The sequence below is a fragment of the Canis aureus genome, chromosome 19 (genome assembly GCF_053574225.1).
Source record: "Canis aureus isolate CA01 chromosome 19, VMU_Caureus_v.1.0, whole genome shotgun sequence".
NCBI lineage: Eukaryota > Metazoa > Chordata > Mammalia > Carnivora > Canidae > Canis > Canis aureus.
The window spans coordinates 27,761,781-27,784,797 of NC_135629.1; the positions used below are offsets into that span (position 1 = coordinate 27,761,781).

General features: G+C 39.5%; 2 protein-coding genes across 27 annotated transcripts in view; one reads left to right on the plus strand and one right to left on the minus strand.

Moving 5' to 3' along the window:
- ADAMTS9 (ADAM metallopeptidase with thrombospondin type 1 motif 9) overlaps positions 1-23,017 on the plus strand; it is a 397,174-nt gene that overhangs the window by 82,284 nt on the left and 291,873 nt on the right. For all 5 annotated transcript variants that reach the window (XR_013357704.1, XM_077858175.1, XM_077858178.1 and 2 more), the window contains 3 exons: positions 1,956-2,225; positions 6,987-7,148; positions 9,417-9,593. Coding sequence is in view for 4 of the 5 variants with exons in the window: in XM_077858175.1 (XP_077714301.1) it covers positions 1,956-2,225; positions 6,987-7,148; positions 9,417-9,593 (609 nt within the window). In the remaining variant the exon portion in view is untranslated. The remainder of the gene's footprint in view (positions 1-1,955; positions 2,226-6,986; positions 7,149-9,416; positions 9,594-23,017) is intronic.
- The window catches only part of LOC144289794 (uncharacterized), a 37,091-nt gene continuing 18,341 nt past the window's right edge, over positions 4,268-23,017 (minus strand). For 3 of the 22 annotated variants that reach the window (XM_077858208.1, XM_077858207.1, XM_077858203.1), the window contains exons 4-5: positions 16,407-16,487; positions 4,269-5,334 (exon numbers count right to left, since the gene is read on the minus strand). In XM_077858208.1, coding sequence (XP_077714334.1) covers positions 5,242-5,334; positions 16,407-16,487 — 174 coding nt within the window. In that variant the 3' untranslated portion in view covers positions 4,269-5,241. Of the gene's footprint in view, positions 5,335-6,574; positions 8,452-14,150; positions 18,010-19,155; positions 19,332-23,017 lie in introns of those variants that run through there. The other 19 variants (XR_013357768.1, XR_013357766.1, XM_077858210.1 and 16 more) reach the window with 14 other exon arrangements.

The window sequence follows — 23,017 nt, forward strand, 5'->3', positions numbered from 1 at the left end:
TGATTTAAATTATTTTGCCTTATCTGTGTACAGCTGGTATGAATCTTAACCAGATGTGCAAGAAATGGATGTTGTTAAAACGTGTGAATCAGTATGTAGTTTACATATGCCCCATCCTGGTGGATTGAGTGGAAATATTCATGTTAATTGAGTCACATGAGAATATAATCAGCTGGTGGAGTACCAAAAGGGCCAGGGAGAAGAGGGGAGTAAGGAGAGGGCCTCTTACCTTGAGTCTGGATGCCTCCTGTAATCTCAGACTCTTGAAGTCCAGTGGCTCTTGGCTTCCCTGTCAAAAGTGGGAAGTGGAACCCCGCCCCCCCCATCCAGTACCACGGGCTCGGCCTCCTGTGCACACCAGGCACCATCTATGGGCTTTTATAAAAGTAGAAAAACCTTTGTCGGGGCACCTGCGTGGCTCAATGAGTTAAGCGTCTAACTCTTGATTTCCACTCAGGTCATGATCTCAGGGTTGTGGACTGGAGCCCTCTGTTGGGCTCTGCACTCAGTGTGGAGTCTGCTTGTCTCTCTCCTTCTGTTCCTTCTCATGCTCCATCCCTCCCTCCCACTCTCTCTCCCATAAATAAATAAATAAATAAATAAATAAATAAATAAATAAATCTTAAAAAAAAAAAGAAAAGAAAAACCTTCGTCTTCAGGCAGCTCCCACTTTCTGCCTTGCAAAAATCCCAGAACCCAGGAAATGCAAAGCTTAGGATAGATGAGAAGAGGCCATAAGGAAAATAGAGAATTAATATCTCAATAAATATCGTAACATATGTATAAGTTTGAGCAATAGTTTCAAGAAAAGCCATGTAAAAATCTGGATCTTGACATTTACTGGCTCCATGACCTTGAGCAGTCTGGTTAAAGTCTTTGAGCCTCAGTTTTTTCTTAAAAGACCAAAACAGAATACCTACTACCTACCTTACAAGATGGTTGTATTACTTGAGATTGCTTATGTTAAATGCTTAGTACAAAGTAGGTGCTCAATAAATGGTAGATAATCTCACTGTTGTGCCTTGAGCTATCAGTCTGTCCATCCGCCCATCCATCCATCCATCCATCCATCCATTAAATATGTCTATCTGTGCATCAGATATTTATAAAATCTTAGTGTAGAAAAAGCAGTGAACAGCAAATAATAAAGCCCAGCCTTTATGGAGATTACTCTGATGGAGGTTCTAATAAATGAACAAATAAAGAAATATATAGATATAGCAACAAACACAGACAAGTGCTAGAAAAATGTCAAGCAGAGTAAAGGCATAGGGAATTATGGGATGTGCTATTAGGGTGGCCAGAGAAGGCCCAACAGCACATTGAGCAAGATTTGAATGAAGTGAGTGAGTGAGCCATGTGGACATCTATGTTGTACGGGAAAAGGTACAGCAGGTGCAAAGATCCTAAGTAGGGAGTATTCTTGGCATGTTCAGGAAACATCCATAAGCTCAGTTTAACTGAAGTGCAGTAACTAGAGAATGACAAGGGATGGGTCAAGGAGGTAGCTAGTGGCCATACAGAGGGCCTTCCAGGCCAAGATGAGGACTCTGGACATTATTCAAAGTGAATTGGGAAGTCACTGGAGAGAATCATGATCTTTTATTGTAAGGGTCATGGTTTGTGATATGTGAGCAGATGTGGGCTGGGGCAGAGAATGTCAAGTTTGTAAGTAGGATCCCAGCTGAAAAGCCATTGCAGGCATCCTGGCAGGGGCAGGTGACAACGGAGATGATGGGAAGTGGCTGGATTGGGGGTGTATTGTGACTACTGAGCTGACAGGATTTCTCAGTGAAATGGCTGTAGGGTAGAAAGACAAGGGAGCAGACAAGGATGACGCCAAGCTTTGGGGCCTGAGCAGCTGGGTGAGCAGTGGGCCTTTCGCAGAAAATGCACATTGATAGATCTGTGACAGCCAGTGACCAATCCTTTCTCTTTCTGGATGTTCAACGTAGTGCTCTGTGACGTGTGGGCAAGGCAGGGCGACCCGGCAAGTGGTGTGTGTCAACTACAGTGACCACGTGATTGATCAGAGTGAGTGTGACCCAGATTACATCCCAGAAACCGACCAGGACTGTTCCACATCACCATGCCCTCAGCGGACCCCAGACAGTGGTCTCGCTCAGCACCCCTTCCAGAGTGAGGATTACCGCCCCAGAAGCCCCGGCCCCAGCCGCACCCACGTGCTTGGTGGAAACCAGTGGAGGACTGGCCCCTGGGGAGCAGTGAGTATTCCCTGAAGTCTTTCTCTAACTTGCTTTCTTCTGTTTCACGCATTCAGCTTTTGGAGGCAAACAGATTAGAAACACCTTTGAAGACTTTTTTCTCACAAGGGATTGGCATTGTACATTTTCATCTGTTTCAGGTGAACCCTAATGGGTTTGTTGCAGTCCCTGAAAAGGTGCCCCCAGATACTGTCTGCAGGCACCTACAAGCTGCCTTAGCTGGGGTTGGGGGTATCACAGCCGGGCAAAAGATCAAGTGGCTTCTAGGCCGTACTGTGAAGACCATATTGATGAATCCCAGGGACTAAGGTGACAGGCAGCTCCTACCCATAAGGAAATTAAATGGACAGAGTAAAAAAAAAAAAGAGTAGTAGTTCATTGTCCTGGATTGGGGGGGAGGGGCAACATGAGTCTGGATAATTCTAGAAGTACCATAACCTAATGGTTAACAGTACAGACTCTGAGCAAAGATGCTTCTGTTTTAGTCAAGGACTTACACTTTCAAATTCTGAGGTCTTTAGTGGGTTCCATATTCTCCATGAGCCTCAGTTCCTTGTTTGTGAAATAAAGTTAACAATAACCCCAGCTTTTCTGGGTTGTTGTAGGAAATAAATGTGATATACAAATAAAGTGCTCTGTGTGCTGCCTGCCCCAGAGTAAGAACTTTCTCATTATTCTTATCATTGTCCTTCATGTTAGGAAGACCTTGAAAAATATTTAAATATTCACAGAGAAAATATGCTTTGAATCTTTTTGGGTTTTTTTACTGAATAATTTCCTCCAAATAATTGTGGTATACTGGACATGTCTAATGGAACTGCAGGAGGGGTAAGGTAGAAAGGGACCCTGCATAGATGTGGGAAGTTAGAAGGTGTCTAAGAATCACTCTGGGGTCTTCATTTTAATTGTTTACTATTAGTTCCCTTCTCGTACCACTAATTGTGTTTAATTATTTCTGAACTAAAAAGCATTAGAAGGAAACTCTCTGTTTCCCACGGTGGTTATGTTTCAGTAAATGAGATTTTCCTTTCCTGTGAATACTGATTAGCCACCGAGCATTTTCACCCACTGCAAGTCCTGGTTGTATGCAGAACATCTGCCGCAAGGCCCAGGACCTTCTCTCCCATCCTCCTTGCTTGCTTTCCACTTTAAGTCCTTTGCCGGGGTTAAAAGAGATTTGTGTGCAAAGAAGTTAAAGAGTGATCAAGAGAAGTAATCACTGATTGTCCTACAATGTTTCTGGTTGAAAAATTTAAAAACTCTCTTGTATATTCTAATGATAGCACTCAAACTCTTTAAAAAAAAAAAAAGTTAAATCTATTCTTACTTAGGACAACATTTGGAGATGATGCATTCTTTTAAAATTGAATGATCATGCCCTTGGGCAGTATTCCCAATTAAGGAGGATTAAGTAACCTTTTTGCAGCAATGGGCAATACCATTCTTTTCCTCATTGTGCCTGTTTTTTGTTTGGGGATTTTTTTTTTTTCCTAAATTAAGTGAGGCTGAAGATGGACTATGTGATTTTTTTCAGCTCTAGCTTGATGTGGCTAACCTGCTCCCAGGAGTTTGTGGAATGTACGTGCATCTTTGCTTGGTGCAGTACACAAACTGTGTGATTCTTTCCTGTTTCCCATGGCAGGAAAAGCAGGAAAGAGTCCTAAACACTGAAGAATGGGAACCTAATGTTTTCAGTGGGTTGTGTAATAAAAGCCTCATTTTATAGTACATTTTTGCACGAACCTGAATCCTCTGTGAGTTTTTCCCCCATGTTACCAATCAGGAGTCTCTGGTTATGAACAGAAGAAGCTGACTCAAGTGAAAATGAAATGAGCAAACAAAACTTTTCATTTGGCCCCTGTAGAGACAGAGAGCAGTGCATCTTTAGGGATCCAGCTCAGGAGTTGGCAAATCTTTTTTTGCAAACAGCCAGATAATATTTTCTGTGATGTGGATCGCATAGTCTCTGTCACGACTAACCAGCTATGCTGTTGTATCACAAAAGGAGGTGTAGACAATATGTAAATGAATGGGCAAGGCTCTGTTCCAATAAAACTTTATTTATGAAACAGGTAGCAGGTCATATTTGGCCCTTATACTGTATCTTGCCAACTCCTATCTAGATGGAGCAGAAATTAGACTATAATTACCATAGGGAGTTTCTTAGAAGTCTTAACGAATCCCTTTAACTCTCATCTACCCTGCTCGGGATTCAGATCTCAGGAAAGTCTCATGGGCCTGGCTTGTTCCACTTGCCCACTCATTGACCAGGGAAGGGCAGTGCATTTTACTAGATAGTGCCACCATTGGGGAAGAAATGATTTCTTTAAGGAGAATTGGGCTGCCAGATATCAGGGGAAGTATCCTAGGCTGTAGGAAAAACATGTCTATCACCTCTTGCTCCTGCAAAGACCATTCTTTCTTATCTTGGCCAGTGTGGATGATGGGTGCAGGTTTTATTCAAAGAAATGTTTACCTAGGAAAATATGTCATCTTAAAAGGACAGGAAGATTGCAGCAGGGTGCCTGGGTGACTCAGTCCAGAAAGAGTCTGACTCTTGGTTTTGGCTCACGTCTTGACTTTGTGGTTGTGGGATGGAGCTAGGCGTTGGTCCCTGTGCTCAGTGCAGGGTCTGGTTCAATTCTCTGTCCCCCTCTCCCTCAAATAAATAAATAAAATCCTTCTAAAAAATTATGGGAAGACTGTTAACAAAAGAAGTGGCAGGTGAAATTCTGTGACTTCGGATAGAACTAAGAATCTCTGTTAATTAACAGGAAAAAAATGACCAAATTGAACCAGGAGAAAAATTATGTAGTACACTTACTTGTCCTTGGGATTATAAAGACCCGAACAGGCCCTGGGTTTAGATAGTTCAAGACTGTGCAGTGTAGTTGCCTGGCCCCAGCTAAGCCTTATCTCCATCTCTTTGGTCAGATTTTCAGTAGGAAGCATCTGATTGGTCACTGGGCAGCCGTGGATTGGTTGGCCTTGGATCAAATGACCAGTTTTGCTCCCATCAGCCATATTGGAGGGATGGTAGCATGTGGTTTACAGAGCTGGTGTCTCCAGTAACTTTAACTGGACGAGGCAGTACATCCTGTGACTGGTGCTATGGGAGTTAACAGAAACACAAGTTATGGCACTGAACCATCCTTTAAGGAGCTTACCATTTCATTGAGGCTGTGATGCTCACAGATGACATAGTAAAAGCATGATACAAGATTGTATTATCAAGGGAAAAACTCAAGAGCCAGAATATATATTACAAATGTACTTACAATATGGAAGTTCCTTCCTAACATTATAAATTCTGGTCCCCAAAGTTAATTAAAATAATGATTCTGTAATATCTATTATGTCCTAAGCAGTTTAAAAATAGAAAATAAGTATGTTCAAGTTTAGAGTCATTAGATCAGAATCCTCAGAGACTAGAGATGGAATTTTTATAAATCAGAAGTTGCCTAAATGTTTTCTCAGAGAAAAGTCATAAATCCATTTTCCTGTTTTAACATTTTAAAATTAAACCCAATGTATTTTAAAGTAATGCATAATTTGTCCAGTATAAGCAGGGAATTTGAGCTTAGGTCCCATGCAGTAAGCCCAAAAATACATTCACAGCTTTATTTGGAAGAAGCTGACCAGCAAGAAGCATTGTCTGCAGGTGTTTTGAAATAACCCTGGTTTGAGGTAGAGTTCTGTAGAAAGTACAAACCTGTCATCAGAACCCAGCAGTAAAAAAAAAAAAAAAAAGTTGCCAGTGCAGTTAGAGACTTAATAAATTATTCATGGGAATTGCATTGCTTTGAGACTAGTTGTTTTCTTTATAGGCAAACTGATTTTACATGTTAAGGGTCAGAGTGAAGGATACTAGCAAACACATTGGTTTTCAAAAGATAAGGGCATTCTGGAAAGAAAAAAACACTCAAGATGTAGATAAATAAGAGAACTATGAGAAGCTTGGGTGGGAAATTAGCTGAAATGCAAACATAATTCTGTGACAGCCACGAGAGAGAGCAGTACACAGAAAGTGCCCCTGAAGAGAGGCTTGTCAATATGGAATCCAATTAAAGTCCTTGGGGAAGTAAAAAATATATTAAAAAACATATCATGCTGCCATCAGCCACTGAAGTCAAGGCTATTGTGGAGGGAGAGAAGGGAATACTCCCTGTGAGGAAATGATGTCTAAGTGGCAGTCTATGATGCTTTGGGTAATTGAATGAGTTTAATATGGAAGCTCAATTTTAACTAGTGGTGTATCATTAAGCATATAATTTGACCTCTGCATTTAAAAAGAAGTCCAATGTTGGTTCTAAATAAGCACTTGCGTTTTGAAAAGAAGAGTTTCTCAGTAGACTGTGGTGTCTGTTAACACCTCTGTACTTCTCAGGGACATGAAGGGGTTAAAAGGAGACAATAAATGGGACTGCTTTGGAAGTCACAAGGCATTATCACTCCTGGGGCATCTTTTGAACACCTGCTGAGGGCCTAACCTGTGCAAAGGAGAAGCCCTGTTGCTGCCATCCAGGTGTTGATAAGGGCATGTGCATGAGACGGCCCCACAGAAGGGAAATTCTCAAAAAAAAAAAAAAAAAAAAAAAAAAGAAGGGAAATTCTCAGGCTTGCTCTTTGCCCATCGTCCAGACAACTTGAGAACTCATTCTGTCACATTTGTCTCTGACTTTCCAACCAGCTATTTTTTACGTCCCTAAGGTGCAGATGGAGGTAGGGATTAACCTGCTGACTGATTTGTGATGTGTTCAGTGTTCCAGTACTTGTGCTGGTGGGTCCCAGCGGCGCGTGGTCGTGTGTCAAGATGAAAACGGATACACCGCCAATGACTGCGTGGAGAGGATAAAACCCGATGAGCAAAGAGCCTGTGAATCTGGCCCTTGTCCTCAGTGGGCTTACGGCAACTGGGGAGAGGTGAGAGACAGCCATCCATTTGTACATCCTTGGGGGAAAAAAAGCAGAGCAATTTTGCTGACCAAACTGTGCTGTTGTTCATAGCTTATTTTAAAGACAAAGAATGAGTTCTAGTGGAAGCTTCTGCAATTGAGATTAAGTAGGAGACCTGTCTTCATTCTGGACTATTATTTTAAGAGTGCGTTTATTATCAAGTAGAGACACCTTTTAAATACATGGGAGAGGAAAATCAGCAAAGCATGCAGATAAATACTAGGTTGAATTGTTGGTTAACCTCTGATGAAAAAATGGATACTTTTAAGGTAATTGGAAACATGTGTTAAATTGGTCCAAGAAAGCATTGCCATCTTTTTCGTAGTTTTGGGGTGTTTGTGATGCACTCTTGTTCCCGTGGCATATTTAAAATCCTTGATGAGACCAAATCCTAGTATCTCTAGTCCTTGATGAAACCAATATAAATAGGTGCTGTTATTCCCATTGGAGGTGATACATTTTTTTTTTGATGATCATCTCTTTATTCCTACATTTCTTTTTTTTTCAATTTATTTTTTATTGGTGGAGATGATGCATTTTAATGATGGGAGAGAATAATTAGCTGAATAATATCAAATAATAAAATTCTTCAGCTGTTACCTTTCAAAAGTGGCATCTGATGACCAACGAGGGGCAGTAGAGTGTTTGGAACAGACAGAACTAGATTCCACTCCCAGCCCTGACTCTTACAAGCTTTGTGGCCTCGGCAAATTTTACAACTTTGCCAAATGTCTATAGCATCGTCTGTAAATGGGCATAATAATGGCACCAATTTATGACTACTCTCTGACATAGTGCGGGTCAGATACCTTGCACATAGTCTTCGATCAAAGTTAATTGCTATTATAATAGTGATAATCATTATCATTACTACTACTACTACTGTTTATTGTTAGTATTACTGTTATTATCAAATGGGGTTGTGAGCTACTCTTCTGTGTAAGGTTTAGATGCTTATTGTTTTGTGTGTAATTAACCAAGGCTGTATCTCTCTACTCTTGAGTCCACAGGGAGAGCACATATTTAGAGCTTGTTGCATTGGTCTGTCTTGACTGTAAAATCTATAAAATAAAACATGAAGATTAACATCTTGGAGACCCCAGTGCCAAAAGAGGGGAAAAAGACAAGTGAGATGGATGGGCGTGTTAGTTCACACTCCTGGCTAACCGAAATCACGTGTCCACATTTCACATAATCCAGTAGTCATAGGCAGTCATAATGGAGCGTTCTGTTGACTTTCGTTGACAGTACGTCATTCTGGAGGGCTTTGCTGAAAGGCAGAAGGGAGAGTCAGGCTTCAAGACTCATGTATTATGGGTTTCCCAAAACTCCTCACAGAGTTATGTCCTGCGGGGCCTGTGATTAAGCTTCTGTAATTGGACCAAAGCCAGGAGAGTACACGCATTCACTGGGATGCTTGCTGTCAGCACAGACCAGATCATTCCAAATTCTGTGGGAGATCTGGCCTTGACACAGCAGGAAAGCCAAATGTCAGTGTTCCTGGATGTGAGCACGGCAGCACTGTCCAAGAAATACAACTTGTTCCTGCCTCAGAAGTTTGGGTCTAGCCAGAGTCAGAACTTTATCCAACATTCCCACCACATTGTTTATTCACCCCGGGGAAAGTCGTCATTATCCTGAGATTCGGAGAGAGCGTAAAATATCGTAACGTCAAAAAGATCTATGGAGATTGGCGTCACAGAATAGCCAAAAGTTGGTGACAACTTCTTAGAAGTTACCGGAAAATAAAACCCACTAAGTCATTATGTCCTTTATTTGGTACTGGGTGGTTTGGGGAATTTTATTTGTTTGTTTGATTTTTTAGTTTCATAGCCATCAAAGAAAAGGCTGTAATCTTATGCTAGTCACTTGCTATTGAATTGACCTTGATCAAGTTAATTAACTTCCTTTAAGCTCAGTTGTCCCATTTATAAAACGGGGCAGATAATTATAATCTCCTCTTGATGACAGAATGCCATAATGTTAAAAAGTATTTAGTCCAGGTGAAGAGGAAGCACTCAATAAAGAATATTTACCATTAAGATAGACAGTTCCATCCTATCATATATAATGCCTTGGTAATAGGACTTAGGTCTGCCTAGAGACTGACCTTGCCCAATGCTGTGATGGAGAATCTGTTAAGTTTCTGGTTAAGAAACTGTTCTTATGGGAAAGAAAATATAATTTGTCATTGGCCGTTCAGAGTGACCACAGCATTGCTTTCTCCTCTTCCAGTGCACTAAGCTGTGTGGTGGAGGCTTGCGGACAAGACTGGTGGTCTGTCAGCGGCCCAGTGGTGAACGGTTTCCAGATTTGAGCTGTGAAATCCTTGATAAGCCTCCAGATCGTGAGCAGTGTAACACACATGCTTGTCCTCAAGACGCTGCGTGGAATACTGGCCCTTGGAGTTCGGTACGGCCCTAACTATTAATGTTTGTTAACCAAACTATCTTAACTAACATACCCAATTCCAAGGTATTCTGGGGCACTCCTCTGCGGCAGATGATTGTCATACACTCAAGGGCATCCCTGAAACTGGGCTGTGGTCTATGGTTTTCTTCATGTTGACACACAACAGAATTAATTTTTTTGTGATTTTGCCAAAGTGACTTTACAGAATACATGTACCTCATAGAGGCCTGGGGCCAATGTCAAGGAGTAGCGTCTGTTTTTTTAGAAAAGCAAGACTGCGTATATAGATATTTCAAAGAAATGGAAAAAGTTCATGTAGTTATTAAGCTCCAAAGTGATTTAAGCAGACAACTCAATAGCAGACATTCTTTCCTTTCCTAAACTACAGGAGTTTTGACTTTTGGGGAAAGATACCTGTGTATTGAGGCCAAAGCAATTTTTTCTTCAGTGACTAATTTGCCTCTCTATGTGACTCGGGTACAGCTCTCATCACAATGACCACAAAGGTTGTACCCACAAAATACAGAAAATATTCTGAAAATGACCGACAACAGTGGACTGAGCGACTTGGTGCCTTTCAAGGTATCCAAAATGTTCTTTCTCATTCCCCAAGACACAAAGCCCGTCGTTTGACGATTTTTTGCTCTGGTTCTAGGCTTCACTTGCTATCTGCTTAGCTGACACTGTGAGACAGGTTTGCCACTGTAAATACACTATGCAAACTTCTGGGGCAGCTCCTGGCAAACAGAAGGTCGCCTATATCAAAACAATACTTTGGCTAACGTTGTGTTATAATCTATGGAGCCGGTAGGGCTATTTCATGGAAATAGAGACAATGTGTCTGTAAATATACTAATTGCACTGAATATGAGTTTAGTATTACATGAAGTCATATCCACAAGCCTTTTTTATTCCTTAGGATTCTGAGGAAAAGTCTTAACTATTCCTGAAACCAGATAAAGAGCAGATTAACTGAAATGAAGTGACCAATACTGTTGCTTCTAACAGCCGAGGGTTTCAGGGTGTGAGACCGCATCTGCAGGTAGAACCTTGCTCTATAACCGCTGTTCTTAGCATTAAGTAGAAGCCTAGAAAAATTTAGAGTATCATCTCTACTGGTACTATTTAGCTGGGCTGTAAGGCTTTGATTCACAAGCTTAAGAAATGCCATGCGGAGTCAGATGCATATTCACCTGAAGCATTTTGTCTGTAGTACTGGCACCCTCCCAAAATGAACGTTTTGAAAAAGATCAGAAACGACGATGGAATGTCAGGAACATCTTCTGGCATTCCCAACTTCCCTAAGTCACCTATGACATATTTTTCATGAAATTTTCCCCCTTGAGCCCATTATATTTTTACCTGTTTACTCGGCCAACAGCCACACCACATCAGAGTTGTGTCTCAGAAACTACTCGCCCTCTAAAAAGTTGTTTTTCTTTAATTTTAACAACAACAAAAAAAATCTAACCTTCAGAGGGGGTGTGTGTGTGCATATACACAGACATAGAATATAATCATAGTATATACTGCATACATATATGTGTATATATACACATTATACACAATGTATAACATATATTATATGGGCTTCCATAGCATTCTCTTCCTTGAATGTTCTCTAAATACCACTCATTTTTTTTACACAGGATCACCATCCTCTCCCACAGATATTTTCTTAAGAGCTTAAACGCTTAAATTTTTAAATCTGATCTACTAATTTAGCTGAAAACTTTAATATTTTTATTATAGTTGTTTTTCTTAACTCTGCACACAGTTTTCTGAAACACACACAGAAGAAGAGAGAGAAAGAGATGCTAATGCTCAATTATACACAGAAGAGAATACGTGGATTTTTAAAATATCTTTGCTGCCAATATGATTTCAATGCTTCCTTTGTAAAGTGATCGTTATTCGAGTATATATTTAAATGCCTCTAGGAGCAAAGCCACTTGTGCAAGGCTTCTAATTGTGATTTTTAAATAATGAAATCAAAAGCATTTTATTTAAATAGATACATCTGTAATATATTACTTAAATATATGTGTGTGAGGGCAGTCATTCAGATTCTTACTGTAGGACTTTGATTTTACTTTTATGTTGGTTTTTGTGGATGCTTTGGTACATTTCTGAGCAATTCTAAATTTAAGCATACCTCAGTGAATCGTGTTAATAGCCATAAAGCCACTCCTATGGTGCTTCATCATTGCAACTGACAGTGAAATTAACAACAACAAAAAGTATATTTGAGGTGCTAACACGTTGCTTTCTCTTGAAAGCAGACTCGATTTATTAGAGACCAAGAGTAGCAATTAGTCCTTCAGTAGGTTTGCTTTCTCTTCCCAGATTTTCACACTCTAGAGATAGTGTCCAGAAGCAACTACTGTGTGAGTAGGTCTTTTCCAAGGTCAAAATGGAGATGGCCTCATTCAACAATTGTTACTAAGGAGCAATATTTAGGAAAGAAATGCCAAATCACCGTTAGCATGGCTGCCAGAGCCTCTAAAATGAGGCTTTGGTGAATGTCGGGTTCAAGTACCCATTTAGACCCTTACTACTGGCTCATGTCATTGCAGATTTAGAATCATAATGGTGAAAAACGTCCTCCAAAAATCCAGCCTTTCCTGTCCTCTTTTGAATGTGTCCTTGCACTCTTACTTGGTAATGTTCTGATTTCAAAATGAGGCTCTTACACCAATACACCTTTCTGTTGGCTCCTGCAGCCAGTCCGGGGAGCAGACTGAGGAGGGAATGCACACGGCCCATCACTAGACAATATGTTGGAAAGAGAGCTCTGTGCTATCAAACCACAGCAGAAAGTAGGTTAAAAATCCACAGCATTCTACAGTATGCAGATCCATCGAGATCATTAAAGTAACAGAGGTTGCAGGTGATGTCATCTCTCCAAGCTGGTCCTGTAGCATTCCCCTCTGCAGTGCCCTATGAGTCTGCTTGCTGGTCATCCTGGAGACTGTGGTTCTCCTTAGGAGAAACTGCTTGTTTGGGTTTTTCATGACAAACCTAAAAGTGTTCTCTGAGCCTTGCTTTAGGTGCTTTGGAAAAATGCTTGTCGACCCGAATAATGAGAATTTATGAGCTCACAAAGGAACCGTGCTTTTGTTTCTGCCTGGCCAACTTACGAATTTGTGTCTACCTCATTTTCATATTAAAGTTTGCAGCTTCCTTAGGTAGGAAGAGAAAAATGTCTGACAACAGTATTTTATCACCTCACTGCATCTATCTCTAGCAAAAATAAAGACTGTAAATATCACTACCATACTTTCTGAATACAGTTTTGAGCAGCCGAGCCTAGTATTATCTGAATATTTTGAGCAGTACAGATTTCTATGTTTATATAATAAAGCATATTTATTTTTCCATGTTATTTAATTTTATATACAATGTTTAAAAATCAGTGTTTATCAGCAGACTGTAAAGGCAAATAGGCTATGTGAATTAGAAATGCATGTATATGTTTCTCTTGGTTTTAAAAAGATACATTTTAATTTTGTAAATCTGCTCCACCTGTACGTCCCTCTCCCAAATCTGAGTGGCCACCTGGCAAGCTTTATGTAATTGGGTAGTTTAAAATGTGTATTTTAAAGGGATCCTTAAAAAAATTCTGAATTGGTGATATAAACAAAAATATACGAGGCTTAACATTTTGTTGTTTTTTTTTTTCTTTTCCTCGTACTGTTGTCCTGATTCACTGAGTCTCAACTATGAAATGTGAATGCTCCATTTATTGAATTTGTAGATAATAATAAAACATAGCCAGAAGACAAAACAAGTGATTAAAAGACATGGTTCTAAACATGTAAAAAGAGCTAGGGACAGGAAAACACTAACCTAATGTGCACAAATTTGATCACACCTTACTCTTTGTGTTCAGATAACTATAAAAGACTTCAGCATTTGTCAATTTTGTTATTTGTTCACCTGCAATACATTTCAGAAAGAATTGCTTATTAAAGAAAAATAAAATGTGGTCTCAGTAAACTTGGAAGTTTTAAGAGAGCCTGCAGTTTTGAAAAAATTGTACATCATAAAGATGACCCCTGACACTCCTTGGTTCCACATGCCCCTACTGAGCCTCCATTCCACATGTGGTTTAGAACAGTAATTGAGGCTTGAAAGGCCCCAAATCAGGGAGACCCTTACATGCATGTAAGGTTTATATAAGGTGTGAAATAAGTTAGGTTCTCCAAAGCAGATGATGATAGCTAACTTTTACTGAGTATTTACTATACACCAAGCCAAGTTAAGCAAACACACATCGTATTTACCCCCATATTACCCCATGACGGTAGCACTCTTATGAATCCATTTGACTATGTGATCATCTTAATAAGATGATCAATCTTATAGATGATCAAGACATCAATGTCACTGCACTGATGATACCGATCCTGCTTCATCTGATAGAAACAGCCCATATTCAGAATGAGATTTTTATACTCCTGTTGATATTCAAAAATAAAGGGTATACCTAAAACTCAGACACCAGGAACCTCAACATTATTTGCCTAATATTGACATTGCCCATTTGACTCCAGCCACAGAAAATCCAAATTTATTTCTGTATGGGTGAATTCCCATAACCAGTTGTTATAAACACTTCAGACAACTGGTTATATTTTGGGAATAGTAGAACACATCTCTTTCATTTTAATGTTATCACATCAGCCAGATTAGGAGTATGATACAAAGATTTTGACTGTAAGGACTATCACATTGCAAAATGCATACTCATTTTTCATAAACATAAGAATTTTTTTTACTAATGAAGACACAGCTTAAATATACAGCTAGTGCCTTTTAAAAAAGAAATAAGCACATTATTGAGCTAAGAGGTTTTTTTTTTAATCAAAACAAGTGAAACGCCTGCATCTATCTCATTGGAGTTAAAACTTAGCCAGCTTTTTGTTTTTCATTGTTTACAGTGATTGTGTGCCTATGGGAGACTCTGTTCCTGCCTCCTGACAGCTGATATTTCGTGATAGCTTGACAGATTTCTATTTTTGCAGTTTTTAAAAGTCCAAAGGTGGGGGAAGCAGGGATAGGAGAGTTATTAGACACTGTGGAGGAGTGTAGGTCCTCTCACTGACTCACGTCAGCGAGCTGTCCTTCTGGAACGGAGAGGAATAGGAACTTTGGAATGTGGTGTGGGAGGTAGAGATTGGGTCCACGTCTAATTGGTTGGGAGGGAATCCTGATTAGTAAAGGCAGTCGAGGAAGATTTATTTTACGGAGGAGGAGTAAACAATTCTAGGTCATTCCTTAAAAGGGGACATCATTTATCTTTCAGCAAATACTTTTAAATGCCTACTGTGAACCAGGCACAGTTCTAGGTGCTAAGGATACAGCAATGAACAAGTCAGGGCTAGGCATTTGAGTGGAGAAAGAGAAAATGTGGTATTAAACAAAACTAATTACACATATAATTAAAGAACTGACACTTTTTTTCCTGGCAGCCTCATTACAACCACAAAAATAAAAATAAAGCTTGCTCTTAGAGTGTGTGTGGGTGTGGATATGTATATCTATATACACACACACAATTGCTAATGGTCTTTGTTCACTAAATAAAAATTATCAATCCTATCTTTCTTTTTAAGTGCACAATTACACAATCATTTTCAGGGATAAATGCTTTCTGGCTGATGCCATGGAACCTTTACAAACCTCCTATCAGAGAGTGTGCTTCTATTCACTCTTAACGTTATAACCCAGACATGAGTTCAATGGTCTGAGAGCCAGGAGAAGCAGAGAGCCTGGCTTTCCATCTCTCCCCTTTGGGGTCCTCAGCCTCCACACAAGTGTAGGAAGTCCTGGCTGATGTTCATTTTTCCCCTGTGTTATTTAATGATTACCAATAAAAAAATCTGGAATGTATGGATTGCCACGCCACCACCTTTGCTTCTTGTTGCTTTGTTTCCTCTAAAGTGGGAGATCATTTTCATGGGTGGTTTTAAAGACCACAACTTCCCTTTCCAAAAATTTATAAAATGGAACATTGGCGGCCAAAAAAAGAGTGAGGAAGTAGTGTGGAAGGTAATCAGTACAGGCTGTGCCGCCAAAACCATTACTCTTAGCCAGATCTGCATCCCCTTTTTCCTATTAGAAAGAGGCTGTACGTTGGCCAATGTAGTCCAGTAACATTCTTCAATTGATGGAAATATTCTCTCTTTTTGCTTTCCAATACGGAAGCTACTAGCCCCATGTGGCCAATATGGAGCACTTGAAATGTGGCTAAGTGCAACAAGGGTACTGCTCTTTAAAATGTATCTAATTTTAATTACTCTAAACAGCTACCTGTGACTGGTAGCTACCATACTGGGCAGGCAACCTCAGACAGCAGTACATCTTTTGCAATTAATACTCAACTAACCAAGAAATCAATAAACTTATAAAAGTCAATTGGAGACAAAAACCCTGTGTCAGCTTGTAAAGGGTCCCTAGGTAGGATGCCCTTGCAGCCAAGTGAGTACCATTCTCTTGCCTTTCATTCTGCTCTGTGCCTTTGCTTTGGAACACTGCAGTGGGTGTTCCCTGACAGCTGGGCATTAGCAAAAACAGGACAGTGCAAAGAGAGGCTTATCAGAACCAGCTGTCTTGAGAGTAGTAACTCCAGGCCCTCAGTGTAAAAGCAGCTGTTAAAACAACTCTCCTCTTGTGCGTCTTAGAGTTCAAGTTCATCGTGGCAGTAAGTTCAGTTAAGGAGAAAGAGTGTTTATGTGTTCAATGGGCCGAAAGGGCAAGGCTTGATTGATGCTTTATAGAAGACAAAAATGGGAAACACCGGGTAGTCACCTTGTAGAAGCTTGAATTCCAAGAGATCAGTCCCTCTTTGAAGGAAGTTTCAGGATGGCAGCTTTTCATATTCACCGAGCCCTGTAGGTAAAGGTTGAGCAGATTAGCTTTAAGGGGCTGTGTTTGAAAGACACTTCAGAAGAATCAGAGTTGAGGCAATGTCTCCTCCATCACTATGTTTTTCATTTAGCTTGCAAAACATAGCCTCCCCAGTGTTAAGAAAATCCTTGTGGATTCATTCATGTTCATGCCCCATGCTGACACCCCCTTGAAATTAAAATGTACGCAACAACATTTTAATGCAGATTGATGATGTCATCAATTCTCTTTTCCAGTGGCCAGGTAGTTGTTGTTGTTTTTCCCTTTAGGGTGACATCTGAATTAAACTCTAAACCATTCAGGTGGTCTCCTTTTAAGAAGCACTTAATAATTTGTTATGTTCACTCTCCGGTTGGCTATACATTGAAATGGGAGATAAGTAAAATAATTCTCAGGATCTCAGCAAGTGGATGAATAGCTTCAGGTTTCCACAAAAGAGCTGGTTTTTTTTTTCCTTTGCTTAATTTTGCACAATGTATTCCTTTCCATGATTATAAAGAGGGTTTGATTTTCTATTTTAATTATTTGATTATTATTTTTTATTTTAATTATAGTGAGCACATTTTGGAGCACTTACTTTTTGCTAGGAATTCTACAAAGCAACTCACCCATATTGTCTAATTTAATCCTCTCTACCTGGTGAAGTTAGCACCATCAGAGAAGTTAACTACTTGGGTCTAGGTCACCCTGTTGAGAAGGGGCTGAGTTAGGACTTGAACCTGGGACTTTCTGACCTTCAACCCCGGGTTTTAACCAAGATATAATCCCCTCATTTTGGTCTTTAGTTGGTGAAGTGGTAAAATGTAACCTTTGTGGAAAGAGGAAATTTAAGATTTTCTGTTCTCCCAAATTGTAACTATTTGAAACATTCTGAAATTCCTGAGCCATTAACAAATTTTGCTCAGAGCTCTAAAGGGATGAATATGAGAAAATTGTTTCTCCTCAAATTAAACCATGTAGGGAGCAAAATTTAGTTTCTTTGAAGATTTCGAGAAAAAGGCATCCATATTTATTAAACAGGCATTGGGTGATATTTCTGACGTATTAATATACAAAGAGAAATGAAATAAATTGGGGTAATATAAATCTAAGAGGTTTTTTTTTTTGGATATATAGATAATCAGAACAATAGCTCAGATTCTGTAAAAGCCAATTAGGGAATTTGCAGATGTTTGTGGTGATGAGGTCTGTTGTAGAATGTAATCTACTCCCCTACAAGTGAATTATGAAGTTAAAATTTATTAAAAAGTGATTTCACACTAAAAGCTCTCTGGTTGAAATAAAACCCATCAAACACATTGAGATATCTTCCAAACTGTTTCTTGAGCTAAAACTAAGCTCTTCTTTGGGCATCGCTGAGTCTCTTCTGTTCCCATCAGTAGAACAGTCAACCATTTTGGGTTCTGGCCTTACATTCTGTTCTTCACTCCTTATTGTCCCAACCACTGTATTCCTCCATCCACGTGGTGGGTGAAAGATAAGACTTGGTTATGATCTGGGAGCTCTGTGAGATGAAGAGAGGGAAAATATAATGGAAAAAATAACAGGTTTGCTCTTTTCTTCTTAGCTAAAACAAAGAAATATAGTCACCACATTTCAAGTGAAAAACCTATTAACAAAACACTTAATTGCCCCAAATCTTAATTTCCTTTGAGCTGAACAGGTCCACTGTTTAAGCTTATTGCCTTACCCAAAGTGGGCATACCATAGTGTCAAAATGAATGAATGAATGAATGAATGAGCCAAGCTACTCAGGAGCTGAAATCCTGATTGCATTGGCCTAGGAATATGGAAATAAAGTGCGAACCTCTACACAGGAATAATTAAAAAATAACACATAGGGTTGGATGTTGGTGATGTATCAATAGTGATTTCCTGACTTGGAGAATTGTATGCTGTTTATGTAGGAGAGTGTCCTTGATTAGGAGAAGCTAGAGTTTTGGAGATGATGAGACATATGTCCTGAAGCCACTCATATATACATATATACTATAATTATATAGAGAGGGAGGAAAGAGCAAGGGTGGTAAAATGTCGGCAATTGGAAAAAGGGAGTTCTTTGTGATGATCTTGCATTTTTTCTATAAGTTTGATATATTTCAAAATAAGTTATTGTTAAAATTTCCTAAAGAAACAGATTCAGTGTGTATTTTACTTCAAAGGAAGTGAAGAGTAGGTCTAGATTTATTTCAGGACTTTATAAATTCTGACATATTTTAGGAAGCTGTTTTTAATCTCAGATTTATACTGTCACATCATAATAAAAGTGAGTGCTGTAGCCAGTGCTCAGCAAAAACAGAATCTTTCCTAGTTTTTCATTGGCTTATTTCCCATGACTTTCTCTCCTCCTTGTCCCCATCTCCCTTCCTCCCTCAGACCCCTCCCACCCATGCAGCTAAAATGAAAGACCTCTGGTAATAATGTGGGTTTTTTGCTCCCCTTTACCCGGGGAAACCCAAACTTTCATTACAAGTTTTGCCAGTAAATACTTGGCTGTATGCAGACTCATCCTTTTTTTTTTTCATCTACTGCTCCCCTAGTAAAGCCAAGATTCCTTTGAAAACTAAGGACTTTTTTCTTCTTTTTTTCAAAAATGTGTGTTGTTTATTTTCCTTGCACTTAATAAAAAGCCTTCACCCAGCCAACTCACCTATTGCATTGCAGTTTGTGGGGGGTTTTTGGTGAAATCATGATTTCCTTCTCATTGACTGTCTCTTAATCAGATGTGAAATATCCGGGAACCTCTTAGCAGTGGCAGGTCAGGGACATGATGTCAAGGAGGAAGTGCTGTGCAGAAGGGCATGTTTGTAGTAGACATCTTCATTGCTGTGTGTGGGAATTGGTTTCACGTTGTACATGTCACGTTCGCTAGAGACCAAGACTTCCCAACCCTTGTAGTCTAGACCTTGATCTTGGATTCCAGCAGGCCCTTTACCACTTCCATCCACTAAATAGCTCTTTGGCCCCACCCCTACTGAGTCAGTTAATATCAATTCAGTTTTGAGAGCTTGTTGGACTTACTGAAAACCTTAGGATAATTCAGTAGTTTTCAGTTGGGGGTGATTTTTACCCCCTGGTGGACATTAGGCAATGTCTGGAGACAAATGTCACGAAGAGGTTGAGGGTGCTACTGAAATCTAACAAATGGAAGCCAAGGGTGTTGATAAGCATCCTACAATGCCCAGCATAGCCCCTAACAACATAGAATTATCTCACCCAAAATGTTGAAATAGTGCCAAGGTTAAGAAACCCTGAAGAGACATCTGGTGAGGAGAGGGAAGACTCATAATTAAAGTTATATCTAGGAATTGGCAACAGACATTGAATATTTGGTTTTTCTTTCGGATACTTTTAAAAAGTAGGATTAATTACTAATTTGTATGTTTATCTGGGTAGCAGACTGTGTTTTTAATTGGAGACTAAGGCAGTGGTAAAGAAAGTATTTTATGGGTTATAAATAGGTATAAATTAGAATATGCCAGTCTCAGCACTGTTGACATTTGAGACCAGATAATTCTTTGTTGGGGGGCTGGTCTGTGTCTTGTCAGATGTTTAGCAGCATCCTTTACCTCTACCCAATGGATGGCAAAAGTATATCCTCTTGGTTGTGATGACCAAAAATGTCCTCAAACATTGCCACATCCTCTGGGAGAGTAACATCACCTCCTCTCTGTAGTTCTATGGATTTCCTACAGCAGAACTTTTTTTTTTCCATATTCTTATGGGTATTATGTGGGTATAGTCTACAGCATTCCCCAAATGTGTTTGATACCAAATTCTCTTTTTTTAAGTCAGAGAAGTCTTTAAGATTATAAAATTGTTCCTTCTCCTTTCTGGGAAGATAAACTTTCATGTTGTAGAGATCGCCAGGTTTTCACCATCAATTCCATCAATTATTTCCCGCCAGTTTTTTTCATCCTTAAGAGTAAGCCATACGTTAGGTGATCAGATTTTCCAGATGTGTGGCATTAAATTGGCTTTTCAGTACGTGAACTTCGGAGGAAGGAAGTTTCTGAAGCTCTGCTGCTCCATACCTTCCCTTTTCCACTTTGTAAATCTTTCCTGATTTAGCAGAAGGCCAATGCTATATTTACCAACTCCAATCTCCACATTACACATACATATATTCTCAGAATTACAGGCTCAACTCTGAAAATGGTGGGTCAGAGATGCATTTGATATGATACATGTCCTGGCCCTAGAATGAAATCAGTCTCAATCCTTCTCCTTCCAAAAGGTCACTAACAATGGCCCCCTAAGCACTAGTAGTAACTCCATAGCTTTTGGACCAGTGGAACCTCTCAGTAGAGGAAAGGCAAGCAAAATAACCCCAACATACGATCATCAACTTCAGAAGTTTTATGGTAGGACCTAAGTTCTAATGAAATACTGGATTTGTCCCACAATGTTTAAAGTTTTCTTGATGGAAGACCACAGAAAATTTAATAAGAATGTATGTACGCTGGTGCCCAATGTAGAAGAGATGGTTCTCCATAAGGCAAGTGAGTGCCACCTTCTAGAATTAACTACAACCTTAAATTTCTAACGGACTATGTAAAAAACACTTTAAAATTAAAAACTGATGCCTGGGTGGCTCCGTGGTTGAGTGTCTGCCTTCAGCTCAGGGTGTGATCCCAGGGTCCCGGGATCAAGTCCTGCATCAGACTCCCCGCAGATATCTTGCTTCTCCCTCTGCCTATGTCTCTGCCTCTCTCTCCGTGTCTCTCATAAATAAGTAAATTTTTTAAAAATTAGAAATTGATTTTTGTCTTTTACCTAATTATAATCTGAATTATAAACCTAATTATAATTATATAATTTAACTGGAAGTGGAGAAATAATAGCAAAGATCCTTATTTACTGAACATTTTGGTGAACCAAGCCCTGGGCCTGATGCATTGTATGCATTACTGCAATCCTCATAAAATCTTGCAAAATCAAACTTATTATTATGTCCATTATGCGAATAGGAAAACTGAGCTGTCAGAAGGCAAGTAAGTTTCCCAGCATCATATGATCAGTAATTTTTTTTTTTTTTTATCAGTAATTCTTAAAGCTAGACCTGACTGATTCCCAAGCCCCATGCTTTCCACTTCCTCTCTGGTAGGGCTTTCAAAAGTTCTAGAAATACTGATTTTGATTTGTGACACATGAAAGAAACAAGCACTTGCTCAAGTGGAAACCAGTTCAGCTCTCCTCTGCTTTTTAAAAGTTACTGAAGCTGAGTCCTTAGTATCTGAGTGTTTTTCAAGGGTTTTCGCCAGGTTCCCGGTTTTGTTTATTTTACTTATCAAAAGTGGGAGGTAGCTGAATACTTACATTTTTAAATAGAACAATTTTAACAATTCACTTGATTTTGAATGGTTCTCAGAGGAACTCAGAAATTAGATTTGGTCTCCCGGAATTCCCCAGCCAGTGCTCTAAAAGGGTCTGGCTTTCCCACCATCAGACAACACCCTAGTATGATGAGAATTGGTTCGTTTTTAAGGAAAAGTCTGCTAGACTAAGAAAACTAGGTCTTTCTTGACACGACTAGATCCTAAAATTTGGGCAACAATTATCCCACTTGCCAGAGAGGCTTGTGGTGGCTAGTTTGCAGAGAGTGTGAAGGATGGTGGCAATGACTCATTTCTATCAAATTCACTCTATAAAATTTCAAGCTTGATTTTGGGTTTTGCACTTTGAGAGCCTTTTCTTAAATGAAAGGAAACTTAAGCTGAGACACTGTTTTTGGAACAGCAGTAAGAGTCTTCAGTTTTTTGCTTTTAGATGTTTCTAGCCAGAAGAGAGAGAAAATACCCAACCTGTGTAGAACCCATTCATGTCCATACATAACTTCATAGTTTATTTTTGGTTCATATATTTACATTTTTCCTTCTGGGAAAAGGATCATTGTAAAGTGACATGTTAGGAAGGAGAAACAACATTATGTGACTCAGGGCCACTCAGGGTATAGGATGGTGTCAATGTCTTAGAGCCAGCTTTCAAAACAATAGTCTTGCCTTTGCAGGGCAGAGTAGTATTCTAAGTTCCTAGCTAATGCCATTTGCTGTCAATTTGTCTTATATCACATCCTCAGATACCCTTCTGTTTAGGTGTCCCCTGTGTAGTATTTAGTTCTGTCATTAGGAATTAAATATTTACCCACAAGAGTACTTAGCCAGTTTTGGACTGAATAGACGCAGAAGATAAGAGAGAACAATAGTTGTTTATTTGGTCCCTGCAATGAACTGAGCATTGTGCAGGATGCTTTCTTAATCCTTAAAAGTTCTTGTGAGATAAGTGGCTCTGGGTTCATTGCGATGCTATTCATTTACTCACTCATGCATTCACTTGCATATTCTGTAAGTACTTGAATGTTTTCTATAAGCCAGTCACTGCTGTAGCCACTGATATAGCAGTGAACAAAACAGACAAGAATTCTTAGAGAAGAAGGATAAAAAATAGCATGGAAGAGGGGATGGGAACTGTACAATTAAGGAGATCAGGCAAGTCTCCTTTAAGGGGATATT